A 21,915-nucleotide genomic window follows, 5' to 3' on the forward strand; every position below is an offset into this window, starting at 1 on the left:
GACTCTATCTGCAAATAAAATCAGTAATATAAGAATGAGATCGATTTAAAAAGCAGACGTCCCGGCATGCACAGCAAAATTTACGCCATCTTGTTTATTTCCATGACCCGTGCGAAAACGGAGTCCTATCCGCCGTCCGTTTGGTTTCGGTGTAGTGACCCTTTATTCAGTTTGTTGTTGGATGGTTTCCCCTGTTTGGGGGGCTGACACCAGCAGACATTGGGCGAATAGCGAGCAAGCACGTCAAAGTGACAGTGTCTGGAAAGAATACTCTGGCGACTGCGAAGGAACGTCTCAACACTTCAACCCGATCTAAGAGAGCTCGACAGACAGTCGAACAACTAAATATGAACAACTCTGTTATTAATGACAAAGACGACAATCCGGCAGAACCCGAGGAAATGGATACACAAGAAGGTGATAAGACGCTCTTAACTTTTTCCGCCTCGCGTGCGACACATTGCTCCGGCAGCATTTTTGACGGCTCACTCAGCCGGCGGCTGGTGCTCATGAGCGAGTCTAAGCCTATGTTAGGCCTAAGACGGATGTTGTCACACAAAACGTTGACGCAAGATGCGCAGAAAAAACGCAGAATGACGCGCGAGAAACGGGCGAAAGACGACGACAAAAATACACGTTGAGAAGAAAACGGAACCGATCGACGAGGACTGCCAGCACTCGCAGCGATAACGACAAAAAAGAAAAGCAACCCCTAGCCAGCCGTATCGCAAACTAAGGGCGTGCTTACGGGCGCGAGCCGGTAGCTGCCAGTGTAGTACTTCGATCAGAAAACAAATAAGGCCTATTCCAGTGATATGTTCAAATCTATTACAATCAAATCTACCTTCCACCTGATGATGGCTTTGACGTGATGGGGACGGAACGTAAGCTCGAAAATTGTTAGTCATGGAACCCTTCCTATAGCATTGTTGTGTTTGCCTCTTTTGCGCGAGTCCTGTACCATTGGTTATGGTTGCCTTTGTTTTCGAAATACGTCTAGGATTAGCGACGTAGGTCTTGGTAGTCAGTTTGTCCTGTAGGCCCTCGAGGAAGCACTAGCTTGCTTGATGCACCCTGTGTGAATGCTCTGGGATATTGCACCATTGTAATTTCTCATTCTGGGCCTGCCATCTGGTATGTGTCATAATAGCAGGGTTTGTTCAGGCCGTGAAAGTATTTGTCGGTTAATGATCACCGTTAAAAGACCTCAGGTGGACCAGCCACGATTACTCTGCTTCTGATGTGGCAAAGGTAGCATCTGCTGCTGTGCAAGACGAAAGGGTCTCGACGAATGTTCCGAGGTACACAATGGGGTGTACCTCGGCGAGTAGCACTCTGTGACCGTCTCATGTGGGTGTCTGCTTTGTTGCGTTCTTTTGGAGTTTTAGTCTGTGTCTGCACCACTGGCATACAACTGTGTACCGCAAGGTTTACACAGAAACTAACCTGTAGTAGTGTACAGTATTTTATGGGACTGGTTAATGACCTATTGGTATGCGTTCAGAGCAGAAATTACTTAGCACGTGAGTGATAAAGTACTTTATTAGTGATGTTATTGCGGTATCACAACGTCTGAGTCAACTGTGTGTGCCTTTGTGTCTTTTGATTCAGTCACTTTACAAAATGTTACCAAGAAATTCTGAGTGTCGTGAAACGGGAGCATTCCACACTGAGAAAGTCCTTCCCCAAATACTAGAGATGGTACGAGTTACACAGTGTAAATAACGTATAACTTGATGCCATTGACTGGTCCTTCTGTCCATTAAAAAATGTACTAAATGCAGAATTGCTTTCTGCAGGTACCAGGACCATATTAATATTAAACCCCCCCCCCCCAGACTAGGGAAGTACAAAGCAAACGCACACAGACAATGTCTGTTTCCTCCTTCCCTAGTCCCTGGGGTTTTAATATTGTGAGTTCTAATCACCAGCTCGCTTGCTTTTTAGCCATTCTCTACTAGGAGCACGTTCAGCGTCACTAAAGCTCTCTGCACGGCCAACTTTTAGATAGGAGTTGCTGTCAGACATGATCGGTGTATTGTAGCACCCCACGTTGGTGTTGTCGTCCAGTAGATGGAAGGCACAAAATTTGCAACTCATCAAAAACGTGCAAGTGACAAAGTAATTTCACAAAGAAAGAATTGTTAAGAAGCAATTGAGCTGGAGATTGGAATTCATATTATTAACGCCCTAAAAATAAAAAGAATAAAGATCGTACATCAGAAATTGTCAAACATCTTAAGGCCTGCAATGGTTGTAGCCCTTTGTGGCAGAGTACTACTGTTAAAGCTAGAGAATCAGTTCTGAACCGAAGGCTACTGAGAGAGACACTGTCAGTTCGTTCCTGTGGGAACTCGTTATTTCCTTTAAATTTTGTCAGTCTTTCTAGTAGGGTTCAGCTGTGTTTGAGACTATGTCCATGTGTGTCTGTCACCGTAGTCCTTAGTCTCTGGAGTTTTAGAAATATGAAGTAGTTTGGATGCAGTTACAAGTTAGGTACTTTTTCCCCCCTCTCTAAATGGCATCTTAAAATCCGAGGCTAGTTTGAAAGTGACCCGACTAACAAACCCCTTTCAGATGACAACCCGACACTGCCAGTTTCCCAACAGCAACAGCCTCCCCCAACAGAGGGGGGTGGGAGGGAGCGCTTGATGAACGGGGGAGATACAGTGGTGCCTCCCGTGGGGGGAGACGAGCCCATGCCCCCCGCGGTGCCACGTGACCCCGCCATGGCGGACGACCCCATGGAGGAAGAAGACGAGGCCCGCTCCGAAGCCACCTTTCGCTTCACGGTGCCAAACTTCTCGAGACTGAAAGAGACGCTCTTGAGCCCTCCCACCTACGTACGCAACTTGCCCTGGTGAGAACGTCGTCAACTATTTTTGGTGCGAGAGAAAGGGTCTGATCCGACTGCCTGCTGTTCTTTCTTTTTTTTTTTTTTTATAGAATAATCGCGCCACAGATGAGTAGAATTTCCCAGGTGTATGAACTCACCAGCTACTGTATAGTAGAGCCTGAAGTTTTAGTGTTTAACCTGATTCTTCCTCAAATTTGCACTCTAAATTGAAGGTTGCCTCTTTAGGGTGAAATCCGATTTTTACCCGGCAAATTGCCCTCGCTGCACTGTCTGTTGTCTGTAGGAATGCACACTAACTTGTTTGGCAGGAAATGCAGTTACATCACCATTTGTACCAATGAGGTAGTTAGATTGACTAACTGAGCCTGAATTCGCACGAATTTAGAGCACACGTTCATTCACCCGATTTTTACCCCCCGAATTTAGCAAAAAATATTTCCCGAAAACTTCAGGGCCTATGTATAAGTAGTAATTTTCGGGAGTTTATCGAATGCTGTTTTTCCGCTAAATTAAAGGTCCCGCGAAGTAAGTGGCACCCCTGAGAACTCGGTGGTGCAGTATCAACGAACCACAAAATTAAGGTCCAGTGAAATATACTCCCTAATTGTGCCTCCATCGGAATTTGCGAAATTAATCGCTTGTGCAGTAATTGAAATGCGTGACACTTGAAAATCTATGTTAATCTCTCTTCATGCAAGATAATCTAGTGATAATCTAGGAAGTGACAGAAAAGGGTGTTTATTGTAAGGGTTAAACTACTTGTGCAGTTGTTGACCCCTTTCTTAGAACTGTTTAGTTAGAACTAAAGTAATAATGTCCCACTTTTGTTACTTTCTCTGCCTCTGTAATACGAGCTACAAGTAATACGAGCTATAACCGACGAGCGTGTTCAACCTCTTTCGGTTACCGCGTGTTACTTTTTGAACCAGATTCGCTCCAAAACACGAAAAAATAAAAAAAATAATTTTTACGGTAGCTTGGCTAGATTTAGGTCTACGTCCCCAATCGCAGTATTGTCACATTTTTAATCTAGCCGTTCGTAGGCGTCTAGGCGCCTGCTTTTGAGAAAGTGCTTTTTATGGAAAGCTTCGAGAGCACTTGTCTATGGTAGTGACAGTCACGTCTTAATGAGGTCACATGGTTGTGTCACAGTCGTTGTTAATGGCACTACACAGACAGAATAGGTATCAGACACGACACATATCGTATCGTACTGTCACGTCATAGTGTTGTGGTTATCGATGCGCAGGAAAATAATGGTTATGCCCCGCACGAACACGGGCAACGACCGGCAGCCGACCAAGAGTCTGGGCTTCTTCCTCCAATGCAATGGGGAATCTGAATCGTCGTAAGATACTTCCGTCTCAACTTGCTGTGCCGTGTGCCGAGTGACGTCTGCTCAATAGTGTTCCTTTTTCTTTGAACTTTTCAGAACCTGGTCATGCAATGCAGCAGCGGAGCTGAGGCTCATCAGTCAAAAAGAAGGGGTCGATAACTTCATACGGAGTGAGCTTCTCTGACCATATCATTAGTTTTGTCATGTGCTGTAGAAGTTGTACGCTTGTGTACATTTGTGAGGTTTATGTGGTTAGACAAGTGTTCTTCTGATCACTTATTACAAAGATTAAAGCAACTGTGACTGTGACTGCAAGGACGGACTTTTTGGGTGTTGGCCCCTAACTCTTCTGCTTTTGTTTTATCCCCTCTCCAGAAATCCAGCACTTGTTTTACAGCAAGGAAAACGATTGGGGTTTCAGCCACTTCATGACATGGAGCGTGAGTACAGCTATTACACCGGTCGATTTTAATTTTGGAAACGCGGTGTCAATTCCCTCGGTAAATTAATGTTTAAATAGTTTCGGTGCCATTTGACTTCCACTAATTCCACAATGGGATGACGGAATTCAGTCAACTTACCTAAAGACACAATTTGAAAATATTGTGGAAAAAATGTTAAGGTCACCTTTATTGGCCTAAGTACTCTGGTCGCCCGCTGTCATCCCAGAGGGCGTGCCTTGAAGGGCTATCGAATTTTGTGAAGAGTTAACTGCACAGTAGCTAAGCTACCCTACTTAAGTAACTAACTATAGTTCGGGTGTCTGTCAACCAGGAAAACCGGGAATTGTACGGGGGAATTTTGATGTGACTGGAAGAGTTAGGGGACTGTCAGGGAATTTGCCAAAAAGCAGCTGAAGTAAGGGAAAATTGCAGACAAGTGCCATGACATTACGCTTCAAATTGCGAGTGCAGATCAGTGCAGTTGCCAGCAATACTTACTTACTTGCAGCAACTTAGTTACTCGCAGTTACTGCGAGTAACAGTTCAATACAACAAGCTCGGAGGCAAAAATGTAGAATAGCCTACAAATAAGTGGCCTTTAACAAAAGAAAATAAGGGCCATAAGTGATGCACAGTAATACTAGGTATCCCTACTGCAGGGGGGGAAAAAAATTGTTTTAAACAGTAAGGAGAAGCATGTATATTTGTATACAATTTGTTTGAATTCAATCAGTAATCCTTCTTATTCAATCAATGATCTGTTTTATGAGTAATCTGTATCAAAACGTCGGAGTAGATACAGCGTTCCTTTTGTTTTGGTCAGGGAATTTGCTCGAAATGGTCGGTGAAAACCTGGAAACAGTTTGGTAGACACCTTGCTAATTACATCTTGGAACGGGTGTAACTGCATTATTATTTGCACAAGCTTGATATAAGTTGCCGTATTTTTTTGTAAGTAATTTACCCCCCGACTGCCTGAGCCACCTATCAACTGGTTGCCATGAAGAGTGCAGAAGTGAACTTGTTCCCCATTTACAGGATGTGCTGGATCCAGAGAAAGGGTACATATTAGATGACACAATCATCCTGGAGGTCTGGGTGTGCGCAGATGCACCGCACGGCGTCAGGTAAGCCTTTTCTTTCTTCCGAGGCTTCCTGCATTGTTCAGAGTACCCAAAAAGACATTCCTGAATTCAATTTGTTCCTTTTTTTTAATTTTTTTGCCAACATCAACATTCCTGAAAACAGGCTTAGTGATGGTAGCTTTGAGCTAATATTGATGGACGTATATATTTGGATTTTTATCAGAGCTGTTCTTGGTCTTGGCAAATAGCCCCAGAGGCTCTTCTTTTTTCGTCAAAAAGAAAAAGAAATACCCATACTTCGAGCCTGAAGTTTTCGGGAAATTTTTTTTTTCCCAATTCGGGGGGATAAAAATTGGGGAAATCAACATGTGCTCTAAATTTGTGTGAATTCGTGGGGAAGAACTTCCAGTATGCTAAAATCTGGGAGAAATTGCACTCTATTACTCAAACAAACTGTACTGGTTTGGTAAAAACGGTAGGGCAATTTGCCAGGTAAAAATCGGGTTTCACCCTAAATAGGGCAACCTTCAATTCAGGGTGCAAATTCGGGGAAGAAACGGGTTAAACCCTAAAACTTCAGGCTCCACTCATACTGGGATAATAATGACGGACAAAAGCTGGGCCCCGCAAAAACTGTCCCATACTCGTCCTGGGTTTGACTCGCTGGATTGCTCTGCACCGTTCTACCTTGTACGTGCTTAATTGCAGCATGAACAAAATATACATGGCAGCATTGAGTGTAATCGAGAAGCCATGATTGGAAAGTGTGATGACATATTCTGTATGTCTCTCTCATGTAGTTGGGACTCCAAGAAGCACACTGGCTATGTGGGCCTCAAGAACCAGGGTGCTACCTGTTACATGAACTCTCTTCTGCAGACACTGTTCTTTACAAACCAGCTCAGAAAGGCAAGGAGGCTCTTGAAACTTCCATCCAGGAAACTTGTATTATCTCCTGCGGAATTTATGAGCGTTCCTGTTGTTTCTGTACTTTCTGTAATCTTTACGCACCTTACAAGCACGTGCAAGACTAGGGGTGCTCGAAAATTCCTGTCCTTGGTGTGCTATAGATGCACCTTAGCAACATTCTGTCACAAGTGTGACCGAATTCAATATATCATATTTCTGATAATTCTAATTCTTCTTCTTAATTTCTCGTGATTATCTGGTGTGATGTTCCGCTTTACAGACAGAGAGGAATTGGTAGCACTTCTAGTAGGAGCTCAGGAAAATGTATCGGGATGATGCCACTGTTTTTTTTTTTACAATACAGTATTGTCTATACAAGTAGAAATTGGTTGTTGCTTCCTTGTGAGACAATAAGGCCCAATGGGGCTTCTGGCACTGACTTGTGTGTCAACGTTTCAGAAGGTGCTGAAACCACTCTGAAGTTTATCTTTAGATGCCACGTGTATCTCTGGCAGCTGCTTACATAGCGGCTGACTGTTCTTAAAATTATTACTATTATTCATTGATCCATCAAGGGGCATAGGCCTTTGTTTCACTCATTTCTGTGGGCCATAATTTGTGCAGGCAGTCTACCAGATGCCCACAGAAAGCGACGACTCTTCGAAAAGTGTGGCCCTCGCACTGCAGAGGGTGTTCTACGAACTGCAGTTTTCGGACAAGCCCGTAGGCACGAAAAAGTTGACCAAGTCCTTCGGGTGAGTGTGGTATCTGTGTGCTTCTGCAGAGATTGTCCTCATTCTCGTTTCTTTGCAGGTGGGAGACGCTCGACTCGTTCATGCAACACGATGTTCAGGAGCTCTGCCGAGTGGTAAGAAGCCTAACTGTTTCTGTTCCTATCTGTCGCTGTATTTCCGATGTCCTATATAATTGTGTGTGTCCAAATCTTTTTTTATGCGCGCAAGTGAAAGATGTTGCCACAGTGTAATGGCAATCAGAGTGGTGCAAGTTCAATTCTTGTCAACTGCTGTCCTTCGAAATCATTATAATTTTGGGCATTTGTGAGGCTCAAGTGTTGTGTTTGTTCTAACTGTTGACTCGATCTCTGCAATATAGGTAGGGCCTGAAGTTTTTGGGAAATATTTTTTTCCAAATTCGGGGAGTGAAAATTGGGTAAATAAACGTGCGCTCTAAATGCACGCGAATTCGGGTGGAAAAGCTTCCACTATGCTAAATTCAGGAAGAAATCTGGCCACAGTTACTCAAACTATCTGTACTGGTTCCGTACAAACGCTGACGTAACCGCATTTACTGCCAAACAAGTTAGTGTGTATTCCTGCGAACGTCTTAGTGAGAGCAATTTGCTGGGTAAAAATTGAGTTTCACCCTAAAGAGGCAGCCTTCAATTTGGGGTGCAAATTCGGGGAAGAATCGAGTTAAACCCTAAAACTTCGGGCTCTAAATATATGTTACCACGAAAGAAAAAACAAAAAAAAAGCACTCACCTTACAAGTGCCGCGAAACCCCGAGAAATCGGGTTAAAAGAAATTAGGCGAAATGGGGCGTTTCGTGAGTGGAGGCAAGGCCGACGGAACAAACGGTGGTAAACACGTTTTTCAGCTGCTGGACAATATGGAAAGCAAAATGAAGGGCACCTGCGTGGAAGGCACCATCCCTCGGCTCTTTGAAGGGAAGATGATATCCTTCATCAAGTGCAAGCACGTGGAGTACGCGTCTCGGCGGATGGAGCCCTTCTACGACATCCAGCTCAACGTGAAGGGCAAGAAGAACATCCACGAGTCCTTCCAGGACTACTGCGCCACCGAGAGTCTAGACGGGGACAACAAGTACGACGCTGGAGAATACGGGCTGCAGGAAGCGGAGAAGGGCATAATATTTGCCTGCCTCCCGCCCGTGGTACACCTGCACCTCCTGCGCTTTCAGTACGATCCCATGACGGACAACAACATCAAGATCAACGACAGGTATGTGTCCGGGGGCTCGATTGCTCAACTTTTCGTTATTCCGTACCGCGCGATAAATGCGCGGCTTCGCTTACAGTTCGTGACGAGATCATGCGCAATGACTAGGGCCTGACTTTTTAGGGTTAAACCCGTATCCGCCCGATATTTACCCCCCCGAACGAAATCCGTAAAATTCGGGTTTAACCCGAATCTACCCGAAAACATCCCGGTCGCGTGGCACACTCGTAATAGTGCATTAAAATAAAGTTTGATAACATTGCTAAACATTAGTTCCGTGTTAAGGCAAATTTTTATTAAACAAAAAAAATCACCCGAATACACCCGAATTTTCCAATGAAAAATATCGCCCGATATTTACCCCCTCCCCCATTTTGGCCAAAAATGAAACCCGAAAAAGTCAGGCCCTAGCAATGACCAGTCGTTTCGTTTCTTTGAAATCACGGCCTACCGAAACGGTTTTCGCGTGACAATTTGAACACCACCGTCAGACTGCTGCGGCGGAAGACAGCGAGACAGACAACGATTGCGGACTGACGCGATAATGGCATTGATGCGGAAGATTTCTTTCGAAGCCGCACACAGTGGTTCCCGTTGGTATGGCTGAGAGACGCGTCAGCATGAGTGCACTAACGGAGCTCACGCTATCTGAGTGCAGCTTGAGTTATCTCATAAATGAGTTATTTTGCCGAGCTCTGGTTTAGAGTAATGGAGTGTATTTTAGAAGAAAATGTTGTGTGTATTGCATTAAACTATATTGATATCTATAAATTAGCATATGGATAATTTATATTGATTCTATAAATATATTTAAGTTGAATAAAGTTCATTGTGCCTATCAGATAATAAATTCGTCGCATAAATTACATATTGGTTACGCACTTGCAGGAATTGCATAACGTGTAATATAAATTATCGTAGTAAAATCACTTAGTTAGCTAGTTTGTATAATGCATGAACTACTATATTTTTAGAGCTTGCAAGTTTTAAGGGAGATATTTTTCTACTGACTCTGCACCTGTTCTGCTTGGGGGTGAGCCAATAGCTAAATTATGCAGCTGCGACCACATGGTTTGATTATGTAGTTCCAATTACATTAGTAACATTTTGGCAGCACTGTTTGTATGAGGCCATCGTGTACGGGCTGCTTTGCTGACGAGCCTGACACACGCAGGTTTGAGTTTCCTGAAAAGTTAAACCTGAACGAGTTCCTACACGAACCTGAGGCCAGTCCGGCAACGTACACCCTCCATGCCGTGCTAGTCCACAGTGGAGACAACCACGGAGGACACTACGTGGTCTTTATCAACCCTAAGGGCGATGGCAAGGTCAGCGTCCATTGCACCTAATTTTAAATGGATTTCCTAAAATGTGATTGCTGTCTGCATGAAAATTTGGTACATTGACTAGTTGGTTAAGGTTTTGTAGGTTTAAGGACGTGTGCTTGTTTCAATTCTGCACGCATTATGCTTCCTGAGAATGATTTTTATGGCTAATAGAGCTGCGCAAATTGCGATATTTGCAAATCGAGTTGATTATGAATGTCTCGCGCACGCTGTGAATCAAATTTGAATATTCACAAAAGACCCAGTTTTAATATTTTGAATGTCTCATTATGGATAGTTTGATAACTTTGTTCCAATGAGGAGAACCGCTGTTCCTAATGGGGCGTACCTTCAGCTTTTCAGTCACGAAAAAATATCATTAAAAACTTTGGATACTGCAATACATTAGGTCTGGGCAAATAGTAAAACTTGGGTTCATATCAAATACGAACCAATATCGAAATTGAATATGAATTCATCCGTTTATGATGTTAAATACTGTTTTCTGGTAAATGCCAAAATCTGAGATGAGGAAAACATGTTTCGCATTGCTTTTTGAGAACTACTTTACGTTGTGATACCTGAGTGTTTTCCAACCATATATCTGCATTGATGCCCGTGATGGCTTTAAAATACAACACGAGTCTATTCAATGTGAGCTGTGTCAGGCATGCAATTGAAAGCAAAAGGAATATGACCTGTTCCATTTAGTACATGCACAGGCATTGATATACAGGAAATCTACTTCTTGACCTAATCAACAGAAATGGAACGGAAGTATGACACGAGGTGTCCCAAAATGCTAACGTAATAAACGTCCTGCCTTGCAGTGGTGCAAATTTGATGACGACGTAGTGTCTCGTTGCACGAAGCAGGAGGCAATAGACCACAACTTCGGCGGCACAGATGACGACGTTGCTGTCAGCAGGCACTGCACCAATGCCTACATGTTGGTCTACATACGGGACAGTGCCATACGTGAGTGTGTCTGTGGTTTTTGACTCTGGCATTTCATGTGTGTTGCGAGTCTGTTGACTTTTTTTTTTTTTCTTTTGGCAGAGGAAGTCCTGCAGACAGTCCAGGAAAATGACATCCCAGAGCAGCTAGTCGAACGGCTTCAGGAAGAGAAGTGAGATTGGTCTTTTTTCTTTTTTCAATTAAACAGGGTGTCTCACGTAACATGTAAATAATTGTACTAAACAATCTACTTGTCCAAAAATTAAATTAAATTTTAAAAAATTCAAAAAAATTAACATTATAGGTGAAACACCCCACTTATGCATGAAAACATCCAGTTCTCACGAAAACAAAAGAAATTTGTTGAGCTCGAAATGCATTTAAAATGCACTATAGAAGAGGATATCACTTCAGCTCTTTCTGATTTTTTTACAATCTCTCATCGTATAATCATTTTTGTCATAATGCCCGACATTTTGCTTACGCTCTTTGTGCTGCTGTTGACACTACGTGCTGAATGCTTTTGAAGAGCCGTAGATGAGATCACACATATGAGCTGAGCTCCTGTGCACGTGCACACAGCATTGGTGCGACCGCTGCCAAAAGAGTCTGAAATATTGGACCCTATTCTAAAGTACCCTGAGTTTTTTTTAGAGATAATGTGGTCGGAAAAACCGAGGAAGCTTGAGCCAAGCTGCGCGCAGGGACTGTTCCTGTAAGAAACAGTCCAAAATATTGAAACGGAAACACATTGGCCCTTTGTTGCGTTTCATGGTGCCAGTGGTTTCATTTGAAAAATCAAAAAGCCAGAGTCTTGGTGGACTACTATATATCATCCCAGCTTTGCTCTTGCTCCTCTACTTCTTCCTGTTGCATTTAAAGTTGATAGTTGATCCATTACATGTTAGGAAAGTGGTCTCTGCATGTTTGGGGTGAATTGACAGTGATTGATTTCACGATATTGTCTGGCAGGCGTCAGGAGGCGTTACGGCGCAAAGAACGCAACGAAGCCCACCTCTACATGAGCGTCCAGGTCCTCACTGAGGACAACTTTGCAGGCCACCAGGGAAATGATCTCTATGACATGGAGAAGGCAAATTACAGGTTAGGCTTGGCTTGTCTCATTGGTATGCTCCAAAAAGGGGTTGTGATGCTTAAGGTATCCCAGTTACGCATAAATGACTGGGATTTCTGTTGATGTGAACCTGTAATCCACTCCACGAATATGGACTCATCTGGCTTTGACATGACGGCAGCTTACGTGCTCGCGAGAACCAATAAGAATGCCTCCTCTGAGATCGCACCAGAATGTGTTCAGGGGTCTCTACTTTGAGAAACGTGACGCGTACAAAAATGCGTATTTTTTGCCTTAGTACTCTGGCAGTGCAGTACAGTGGTGCATGATGGTAACGAACCACATTTATCAGTGTCACCGCCACTAAGTATGGGATATGAAAGAGTGTGGAGACTTCAGTGACTGTATTCCCAGTCCCACCAATCAAATATGCACGTGTGGAGCCTGAAGTTTTAGGGTTTAACCCTCCGAATTGATTGTTGCCTCTTTGTGGTGAAACCAGATTTTTACCTGTCAAATTTCCCCCACTGAGACATCTGTAGGAATGCACACTAGCTTGTTTAGCAGCAAATGCAGCTATATTCACCATTTGTACCTAACTAGTACAGCTAGTACAGTACAATTTAGCATACTGGAAGTTTTTTCACCCGAATTCGCGTGAATTTAGAGCACATGTTTATTTACCAGATTCCCTCCTCCCCGAACTTAGAAGAAAAAAAAATTCCCCAAAACTTCAGGCTCTATGCGTGTGTAGTGTTTTGCACGTTCACTTGTTAAAGCTACTGTATTTTGCAAATGTAGCATGTTTTTTTTACTGGGATTACTGGTTGTTGATCCTTGCTATGTCTCGGTTATAGTATCTTTGTTGTCCTCAACGAGGAGTAGACATAATAGGTGCATTTACAATTTTCTCGTAATAAGCGTTACTGCCTGGTGATCTCTCCGCCATCCTCGATTAACGTGCGGAAATTGGTGCGTTCGCAGACACTCATACTGTTTTGTCTCCTTACTCAGAACTTTTAAAGTGAAGAAGCTGGCAACATTAAAAGAGCTGATGGAGCTGATGGCAGAGCAGATGAAGTACCCCATCCAGGGCATCCGGCCATGGTCCATCACGTACAGGTCCAACCAGACCTTCCGACCGGCTGCTATCGACCTCGAGAACGACATGAACAAATCTGTGTGTTTACATTCGCGTTGATTTGCGGTAAGGGGTGACAAAGTCGTACAGTGTACCATTGCTGTTGCGCAGGTGATCGACCTGTCCGAGAATGCCAATCCTTGGACCATCTTCTTGGAAACGATAGCGCCCGATCAACCCGTGGACCGGCTACCGGACTTCGACAAAGAGAGTAAGATGCACAAACCATGGGGGGTACCCAACTTCGGTTAATTTAATCACGGAGGTATTTGCATACGATAGATAGGGCCTGACTTTTTAGGGTTAAACCCGTATCCGCCCGATATTTACCCCCCGAACGAAATCCGTAAAATTCGGGTTTAACCCGAATCTACCCGAAAACATCCGGGTCGCGTGGCACACTCGTAAGTGTGCATTAAAATAAAGTTTGATAACATTGCTAAACATTAGTTCCATGTTAAGACAAATTTTTATTAAACAAAAAAAAAATCACCCGAATTCCTGACGACAGAATATGCCCTAACGGGATTTAACCCGAATACACCCGAATTTTCGAATGAAAAATATCACCCGATATTTACCCCCCGAATTTGGTCAAAAATAAAACCCGAAAAAGTCAGGCCCTAATGATAGAGCATGGCCAGATCTAATCTAAGCCACGACGCAATCAAACCTGAAGTGTGATCTGATTCAATCTAAGCCGCAGTCCAATCCGATCAGACTTAATCTAACCAGGGGTCCTCTCTGATCTGATCTATTCCCAGCGGATGTCCTCCTGTTCTTCAAGCTGTACGATCCACGGTTAAAGCACATTGCCTACTGTGGCCACACGTACATGTCTATCTCAGCCAAAGCAAGTGCGTACATAGTCTCTTTCTTCTCAGACAAGGACGTTTTTTAGCAAGTTGACGCTTGCGTTGCAGACGAACTGGTCCCACTACTCAACAAGCGGGCGGGCTTTCCGTCTGACACGGAGTTAATGTTGTACGAGGTGAGCGTTGGATTTTGATCGTCTTTGGATTGTGACGGATTGTGACTTTGCAGGAAGTGAAGCCGAACATCGTTGAACGAATCGAAGACCTTGATCTCCCCCTAGAGAGGGTCCTAGGGGAACTCATGGATGGAGATATAATTGTTTTTCAGAAAGCAGAACTGAATGTAGATGTTTTTGACCTCCCCACTGTTAAGGAATACTTCAGGTAAGGCCCCCCTGGGAAAGTATATCTGGCATCCTGAACCTTACAAAAAGTCGTCTCGTGAAATGTTCAAGGTTACCATGTTGTTATCGGTTTTGGTAGCTCGGTGATACGAAACAAGGGCTATTAATCATGTAGCAGACATTGATGTATCGGCAGGAATAGGTTGGATTTAAAACATGTTTGGAAAACCAAAATGTATCTGCAGCACCCAATTTCATCCGCATTTAGATTTCAAAATATCTCTAATATTCCAATCCAATATTATTCCAATCCAATATTTCCCCAAATCAAGGAAAGGCATTTAACGAGAAAAAGTCTGACCCCGGTCACAAAAAATCTGTCCTGCTGTGACTGTGGAGGCGCTTAGTGACACCTTTTTTCATTGCTTCTCTCTAGGGACCTCTTCTACAGGGTAGAAGTAACATTCTGTGATAAGTCCATTCCCAACGATCCGGGCATAACTGTCGAGCTCTCACTGAAAATGAACTACGACCAGGTAAGTTGACCTCCGTGCCGACAGTTGGATGGCGGGACGATAACTTGGGCGCATCTTTCCAGATTGCCAACGCTGTTTCGCAGAGGCTAGGCACTGACCCCTATTTATTACAGTTTTTTAAGGTTCAGAGGTAAGTGGCTTATCGTGCCTTGTTGTTCCAAGTGCCTTGGCAGTGACCAGATTGCCTATTTTCTAGTTACCGAGAGGGTCCAGGTAACCCACTGAGATGTACATATGAAGGCACCCTGAAGGACCTGCTAGTGTATTTTAAGCCCAGGCAACCCAAAAAAATCTACTACCAACAGGTCAGTTCTTCCACATTTCTCCCCCTCTCACTTTGCACTTGGTTCAAGCTTTCACTTGTATTGCACTTTGCAATTTGATTTGTAGTTACTTTACATCCTTACCATGCACTTCCTTCTTGCACTTCTCACTTACTTTCTTCTGCCTTGCTTCTTAATCCCTTACTTTGTGCTTCCTCATGCAGCACTTACTTTACTTTGCTTGTACTTACTTTGCTTGTTTCCCACTTGCTTGATGACTTTGCACTTTTTACAGCTCAGTATACCAATCAATGAACTGGAGGACAAGAAGCAGTTCAAGTGTGTTTGGGTCAATAGCAAATTAAAGGAAGAGGTGAGAGTTCCTTTCTCTCTCTCTTGTCTCCTCGTCATTAATGTGCGTACGTTAACGTGTTCTTCAGAAAGAGCTAGTCCTGTACCCCAACAAGACTGGTTGCGTCAAAGACCTCTTGGAGGAGGCCAAGAAACAGGTGGAACTTGCAGAAGATGGCACAGGAAAACTCAGGTACCTCTGGCCACAACAATCAACTGTGTGACTCCCTCAGACACTAGCGCTGTGGAGTGTTGACCATTGGGTTTCAAACTAGGTCCCAGCTAGAGTATGCCTGAATACTAGCTCACTCTGTGTAGGGGTTTGTAGAAGCGAATGCCGCAAAGCCGCCATGTTTACGCCCACACTTACCATGCATGAATGCTGCGTACCGATTTCACCCACTTTTTCAAACCTCCTCCGCAATGTATTTACTCAACGCCAAAATGTAGTGTGTAGCTAAGCGTATAGCTACACTTTTGTGAGCGCATCGAGCTGTGCATGGGCGTAAAGATGGCAGAAATTCGTAGCAGACGACGCAGTTGTCTTCACCCTAAGCAGAAGAAGCTAGTATTGAGGTACCCTAGTCTCAGCATGTATGTGGCGCCACTGGTGGCGGGCAGATGAAACAACCGGCTAGGCTAGCACGCCATGCCGTTCGCCACCAGATGCACTGGAAAGACGCTTGTGCGTTTCAGTTAAGCCTGTGTGCCACTGTATCTATGTAATCTGTTAAATCATTTTCTAAATTAAACGTTTTTTTTTTGTTTCGTGAACTCTCTGGTGACAGTGCACGATATCTTTGTTATCAGGTTGATGGAGGTGATCAGTTACAAGATCTTCACAATCCAAAGAGAGGAGGTGGCACTAGACAGCCTCAACCAGGCCAACTCTAAGACCTACCGCATCGAGGAGATTCCGCGGGAAGACCTTGTCGTCTCCGATGACGAGCTCATCGTTCCCTGTGCACACTTTCAGAAGGTCAATCAATCAATCAATCAAAAGCTTTATTTCGCTGAAATACAGTGTGGGCACTTGGAGCAAAAAGCCTGTGCCTGCTTTTACCTGCAGTCCTGCGAGAAATCAGTTGTTAATCTAATGGTGCAACTTCAACTTGTGCACCATGATGTTAACGTGAGCTTGCACCTTTTTCTGTAGGAGATCTTCTCAACATTTGGCGTTCCGTTCCTACTCAAGATCAAGCACGTGAGTTTTATTTTCGTGCCATCATCCAAGTGTTCCTGAACTTTAAGGGTCCCGGAGGGGTTCCACCGATAGTGGAACGTTGCCGTCGTAGTGTTACTTCGCTGTGCGCGCAGGTTTGCATGAGCATATCCAATAATACAGTAGCCAACCGATTTTTCAGAGGCTTAACATTTTTACTACCATCCATCCGAAAGCATGATTCTGCGGGCTAAAATGCTTGCAGACAAGCACCAATAAGACTATTTTGGGCACTACTGCGGCAACTTCGAAACCGCCATTTTGGATTGTGTACTTGGATTGGATTGGTAATTGGAAACCTAGGCGGCACTGCTCTAAAACATTCAAACCGTACCGCTAGGTGACCTGGTTGAGCGCACGACGTGGCTTTCAACGCCGACACCACTAACACTTTACATTACTTTATTACTTGACATTAAATTGTGATAACTCAGCAGGGAGCAGTTGCGCTTGTATAGAAATCCTAGGTCTGAAATTTTGCGTTTGTTAGCAAATGCGGGTCTTTCAACAGTACTTCTTAGAATGCTTTTGCAAACTGGTATAGTAGTTATTTCATAATGCTATGACCTTGTAGTGCTCCAATGAAGGTGTGCATGCTCTTTACCTTCAGAACGAATTCTTTTTGTAGTCCCCGGAACTCCGTTGTAAAGGAGTTTGACTGTACTTCGGCAAGTTCGTCAGTTTAATTCGTAAATTTTCTTTTTGTGGTATAGCGAGAACCTTTCTCCAAAGTTAAGGACAGGATCCAGAGAAAGTTGGACGTTCCCGAAAAGGAGTTTGAAAAGGTGATTATCAGCTATCTCAAAACCTAGCAGCGTTTCGTAAAATGTGCGCTTTTGTCTTTCAGTACAAGTTTGCCATTGTGGTGATGGGCAGGGCGCAGTTCATCGAAGACAATGAATACATAGTCAACTTACCAGACTTCACAACACAACAGCCACAGGGTTGGTACCTCATTTGTAAACGCCCTCTAAATACCCTGCTTATCAAGAACGCAACGGTGAAAAGCGGTTGCTGATCGGGGTAATTATAACTGGGGCCTGACTTTTTAGGGTTATCCCCGATTACGCCCGATGTTTACCCCTCGATTCAAATCAGAAAAAACGGGGTTTAACCCAATATTTCCCCGAAAACTGCTGTACCAGGAGGATCCGAAGTCATCACAACGAGCTCAACAAGAATTGCGCTGAATCAGGTTCAGTTCAACCCGACTACACCTGAATTATTGAAGCAAAATATAACCATAGTTACCCCCGATTTTGCTGGAAAATAAAAACCAAAAAATCGGGCCCTAATTATAACTTCCTTTAATCACATAATAATAATCATATAATAACACCTTCCTTTAATCATGCTGTGCTTTCCTGGATGGTACATATCGTTAGTTTAAAAGTTGATCGCTGTCGAGTGTTAGGTGATATTAAATTAGTTTTGAAATGTTTTGCCACCTGAGGCAAAAAGACAGACTTATTATGCCCATTTCCACTCCTGCCTTACTTTTAACAAATCTAAAAAATGTTTTCACTTTACATAAACGAGCTGTACGTGCAATTACAAATTTATCTTTTCGAAGCACCAGGGTTTTCATTCTACAATCGTGGAATGTTCCGGGTGTGCCGTGGAAAACCCTGTTGATGCTAGAGCCACCATTAAAGGTAGTACTGTAGAGCAGCAGAGAGACACGCTATATTGGTGGCATAGTTTAACTGCTTGTAAACCCAGCACAACAAATTACAGTACATGCGACAGGGAACGCTAAATGTTTTCAATTTGCTAGCAAAATTGTGGTAAGACGGCTCGGGATGACATCTGGTGGGAAATGATACCCAATTTGTCGAGCAACAGTGACCTATGTTCCCGACTGGCTTGCTGCTCATGATGGCTACATAGCCGGCATGTAGCTGACTTCCTTTGTTTTAGACAGTGTTATGTGCATGCGATGTAGTTTTGCCGCCGTACTTGACGAGCAGTTGGCAGCGAATTCGACCCAGTGTTGCCGGAATTTTTAATTTTAATTTTATAAAAACTAAGAGTGCAGCTGGATGAAAATTGTGAGGTTAAAAGTTCTGATGGCTCAGACTATCGAATAGAAAATTTTACGGTACCTTTAAAGAACTCCTATCCATACAAAATGGAGCTGGGCAAATATTCAACATTTCGAATATGAAACGAATATCTGATGCTATTCGAATGCCATTCGCAACCCATTTTCAGTATTCGAAATTCTCTTATCGCCATTCTGCAAGTGGGCTTCGCCTCATTACATCGAGGGGATAGGTGAAGCCCACTTCACATTACCGCCATTGTTCTTTTGGTGGTGTTTGTTCTTTTGGCGGCTCTATTCTGCAAGAAGGCTTCACTTCATTACACTCGGGCGTTATGTGAAGCCCACTTTACATTGTTTAGAATATCCTGTCACTAAAGTCAACAAATTTTGTGAGCTCATGGTCAACGCTGTACTCTGGGCATTGCAGGTTCGAGTAAATGTACTACCAACGATCAGAGTTGTGTTTAGTAACAGATGGAAATACCATGTGCAGCTTCTAAAAAAAAGTACAGGAAATTCACAATGTAAACATAGAAATGATGAGATGCACACAAGGCCATGGACCATGTTGACTAACTCTATATGCAGTCTACCATGCACAACACAGAGGGACCCTTCTCTCACAATAGGTTATGCTGGGTGAAAAGGCTCACATGTTTGGTGCAGAACATCATCTAATGAGCGCAACACCACAAAATATTTCACCATGAGGTATTCGAAATTATTCAAATTGGGCCTTTTCTGATTATTCGAAATCCATTTGCCATCTGAAGAAATTATTTGGTTTCGATTCGCAGTGTAAGCGAAATATTTGTAAACCATTTGCCCTGGAAATTTTGCTATTCGCACGGCTATAATATAAAACCTGCGATAAAGTTTATGGAGTTAGGGCGTTTGTACTGGCTGCTCATTTTTAAAGTTTCACATCCCAAAACCTTTGTGTGCTGGAGTCTTTCTATTCGATATATTATGCCCCTGCCACACGGGCACGAAAAATGACATTAAGTGCGTAATGAGTTAAGTCTTAATGTCATTCATGCTGCGCTATATGGAGATATTTACTGTCATTTGTCCAAATGACAGTTTCCGCATAATGAGATCGCCACAACTCATTTGCCCACGAAATGCATACCCTCGCTCCCATTGTCTGAGCGCAAGAGCGATTTAAAACTTCCAAAAAGCCACTCTCTACTGTGCACCGCGCAATTATTTTATAAATTACACGAAAAGGAGCATTATTTTTGGCAAAATGCCTGGCGTTATTAACGATTGTTTTGTTTTTTGTTTTCATACATATTTGGTTTTGGCATTGTCTGCCACATATGACAGGCAAGGTGACAACAGTTTTCCCGACATAGTACAGACCATCGATTATTAAATGAAGCAAATTTTCTCATTTTGTGAGACATTATGGGTATTTTCAATCTCTTTGAACACATTTACGCTCTTGGAGTACCCCATCTCTTACACGGGTAGTTGAAGACCCGCATAGACATCATCGCGTTTAATGTCATTCCAATCGGACGTGTAGCGCAACTATCGTAAGAAACGGCATTTGGGACCTGACTGACATTACACGCTAATGTCATTTTCTTCTGCCCGTGTGGCACGGGTATTACTGTCTGCGCGGTACATAGAAATTATAAATGAACCGTGTTGGGCTGAAATTGTAACTGAACACTTCCGTTCGAATCCACGCAACCGCGTTTGTAGGTAATACTAAATACGCGTTATATAGAATGTATTGCACTAGACGCGTCGCCGTCACCCTCCAACTTGTGGGGGGCATGGCCACGTCGGGCACCAGCGCCTTTTGCCGTGTCTCCAAAGGCAGAAATGTCTTAAATACATCAATCAATCAATCAATTGTTCCAGGAGCAGCGATGCACCCTCGGCCGTGGCTAGGCATCGAACACGTCAACAAGGCGCCCAAGCGCTCCCGCTACACCTACCTGGAGAAGGCCATAAAAATTCACAACTGAAGTTGCTCACGTTGCTGTTCAGGTACTGCAGTGCGTACTGTACTTACACGGTACTCAGACACTGCTCTCGCTTTTTCAGGCACGTCAACGAAAGCGACGACGAAGACAGCTCCTATCACACGACACGCAAGCAAGACGACGACGACGACCAACGTGTGCACCTCCCATGACCTCCCGTTCCCCCCCCGTGGCTGCCACTGCCTAGTTTTACGTTGTTCTCCCGTTTTTTGCCAGCGACACAAGAGGAGGGGTTCCGAAACAAAAACAAAAAAACTTCGCCGCCAAATTGTAACACTCGTCGAGGTCACGCCAGGGCTTGCCTGCCGCCGTGTCATCGACCCCCTCGTATAGAGCTTCTTCCCCTTCCCTATTTGTAGGTACGTATTTGGTGGCCTTGCTTCGTGTTCGACGTCGTTCCCGGCAACGCCAGCGGACCTTTTTTTGAACGAAAGGAGCGTCTGCCGAGGAAACGAGAGACGTCCCAGCGGAACGGTTTGCGGCGGAGGACGAGACAACGGTGTTGAGCATTTTTTTTTTTTTCTTCTCTCGTGTGAAAAGAGTGCGACGTGTGCGGACGTGTGAGTTATGTGCGACGCGCACCTTGCTGCAGTGGTGTGGAGTTGTCTTTCTTCCTTTGTCCCGCTTTTTTGAAGGACCACTCCGACGGAAGCAGTTTTTCTTCCCCCTTCCCCCCCCCCCCCACAGAGGACGGACACGAAGGAAGCCATGTGCATTTTTTTTACAATCGTAGCACTCACCTCGGCCCATTTTTTAAATATTAGCTGTGAGTTTGTAGGAATTAAAAACGAGTGATTATAACGGTTTAAAGAGGAACATGCTTGCTTGCTACTAAGGTTTGGGTGGGCCGTACTACCAGTTTTTTTTTTTTATGGTAGATTTTAAGCCTTTTTGCATTTCTTTCGGAAGCTTCAAAAAAGTGTCCTAGATCGGTGACTCGTTGAGCATGCAGGGCTGCTGATTACCCATGGCAGCAGAATATTTGTTTTCACTCCCCCCCAGCAGTATGTTTTTCCTTCTCTTCCTGCACGAACTCTGCAGTTTTGCCGAAATTGTGTGAGCTAGCAACGTTGTGTATAGAAAGCAGGGCACGTATGTCAGACGTGCAGAATAAAGGAACGAATGAATTTTAATTTAGAACGCGATGTGGATATGAGAGTTTTGAAAAATAAAAGCGTGACAGGTTGGCAGTGCTACTTGTTTTTGTTAGAAATTTGTATCCAGTATCGG

At 43.9% G+C, this 21,915-nt stretch overlaps 1 protein-coding gene across 3 annotated transcripts; it reads left to right on the forward strand.

Annotated features, from left to right (window-relative positions):
* Positions 1–79: 79 nt before the first annotated feature.
* On the forward strand, positions 80–21,871 carry LOC135392130 (ubiquitin carboxyl-terminal hydrolase 7-like). 3 transcript variants are annotated; one of them, XM_064622813.1, is made up of 30 exons: positions 80–417; positions 2,578–2,860; positions 4,107–4,205; positions 4,290–4,363; positions 4,569–4,633; positions 5,675–5,763; positions 6,522–6,630; positions 7,255–7,385; positions 7,444–7,498; positions 8,248–8,612; positions 9,784–9,937; positions 10,765–10,912; positions 10,994–11,063; positions 11,864–11,995; positions 12,981–13,146; positions 13,219–13,318; positions 13,872–13,964; positions 14,031–14,098; positions 14,152–14,306; positions 14,703–14,802; positions 14,865–14,932; positions 14,999–15,107; positions 15,361–15,438; positions 15,506–15,609; positions 16,227–16,395; positions 16,573–16,620; positions 17,352–17,423; positions 17,486–17,582; positions 20,561–20,689; positions 20,747–21,871. In XM_064622813.1, the coding sequence occupies exons 1-29, from the start codon at positions 348–350 to the stop codon at positions 20,665–20,667; spliced, it is 3,378 nt and encodes a 1,125-aa protein (XP_064478883.1). In that variant the 5' UTR covers positions 80–347; the 3' UTR covers positions 20,668–20,689; positions 20,747–21,871. The 3 variants fall into 3 exon arrangements, with proteins under 3 accessions (XP_064478883.1, XP_064478884.1, XP_064478885.1); XM_064622814.1 differs by lacking the exon at positions 80–417 and adding an exon at positions 666–899; XM_064622815.1 differs by lacking the exon at positions 80–417 and adding an exon at positions 666–884.
* The last annotated feature ends 44 nt before the right edge of the window (positions 21,872–21,915 follow it).

This window comes from Ornithodoros turicata, chromosome 4 (genome assembly GCF_037126465.1).
Source record: "Ornithodoros turicata isolate Travis chromosome 4, ASM3712646v1, whole genome shotgun sequence".
Taxonomy (NCBI): Eukaryota; Metazoa; Arthropoda; class Arachnida; order Ixodida; family Argasidae; genus Ornithodoros; species Ornithodoros turicata.

Bases quoted from the DNA above. Each gene is read 5' to 3' on its own strand.
- LOC135392130 (XM_064622813.1), top strand. From the start codon at position 348: ATGAACAACTCTGTTATTAATGACAAAGACGACAATCCGGCAGAACCC. The intron at 14,307-14,702 runs GTAAGGCCCCCC...GCTTCTCTCTAG, and splicing joins ACTGTTAAGGAATACTTCAG to GGACCTCTTCTACAGGGTAG. The intron at 16,621-17,351 runs GTGAGTTTTATT...TTTGTGGTATAG, and splicing joins TCCTACTCAAGATCAAGCAC to CGAGAACCTTTCTCCAAAGT.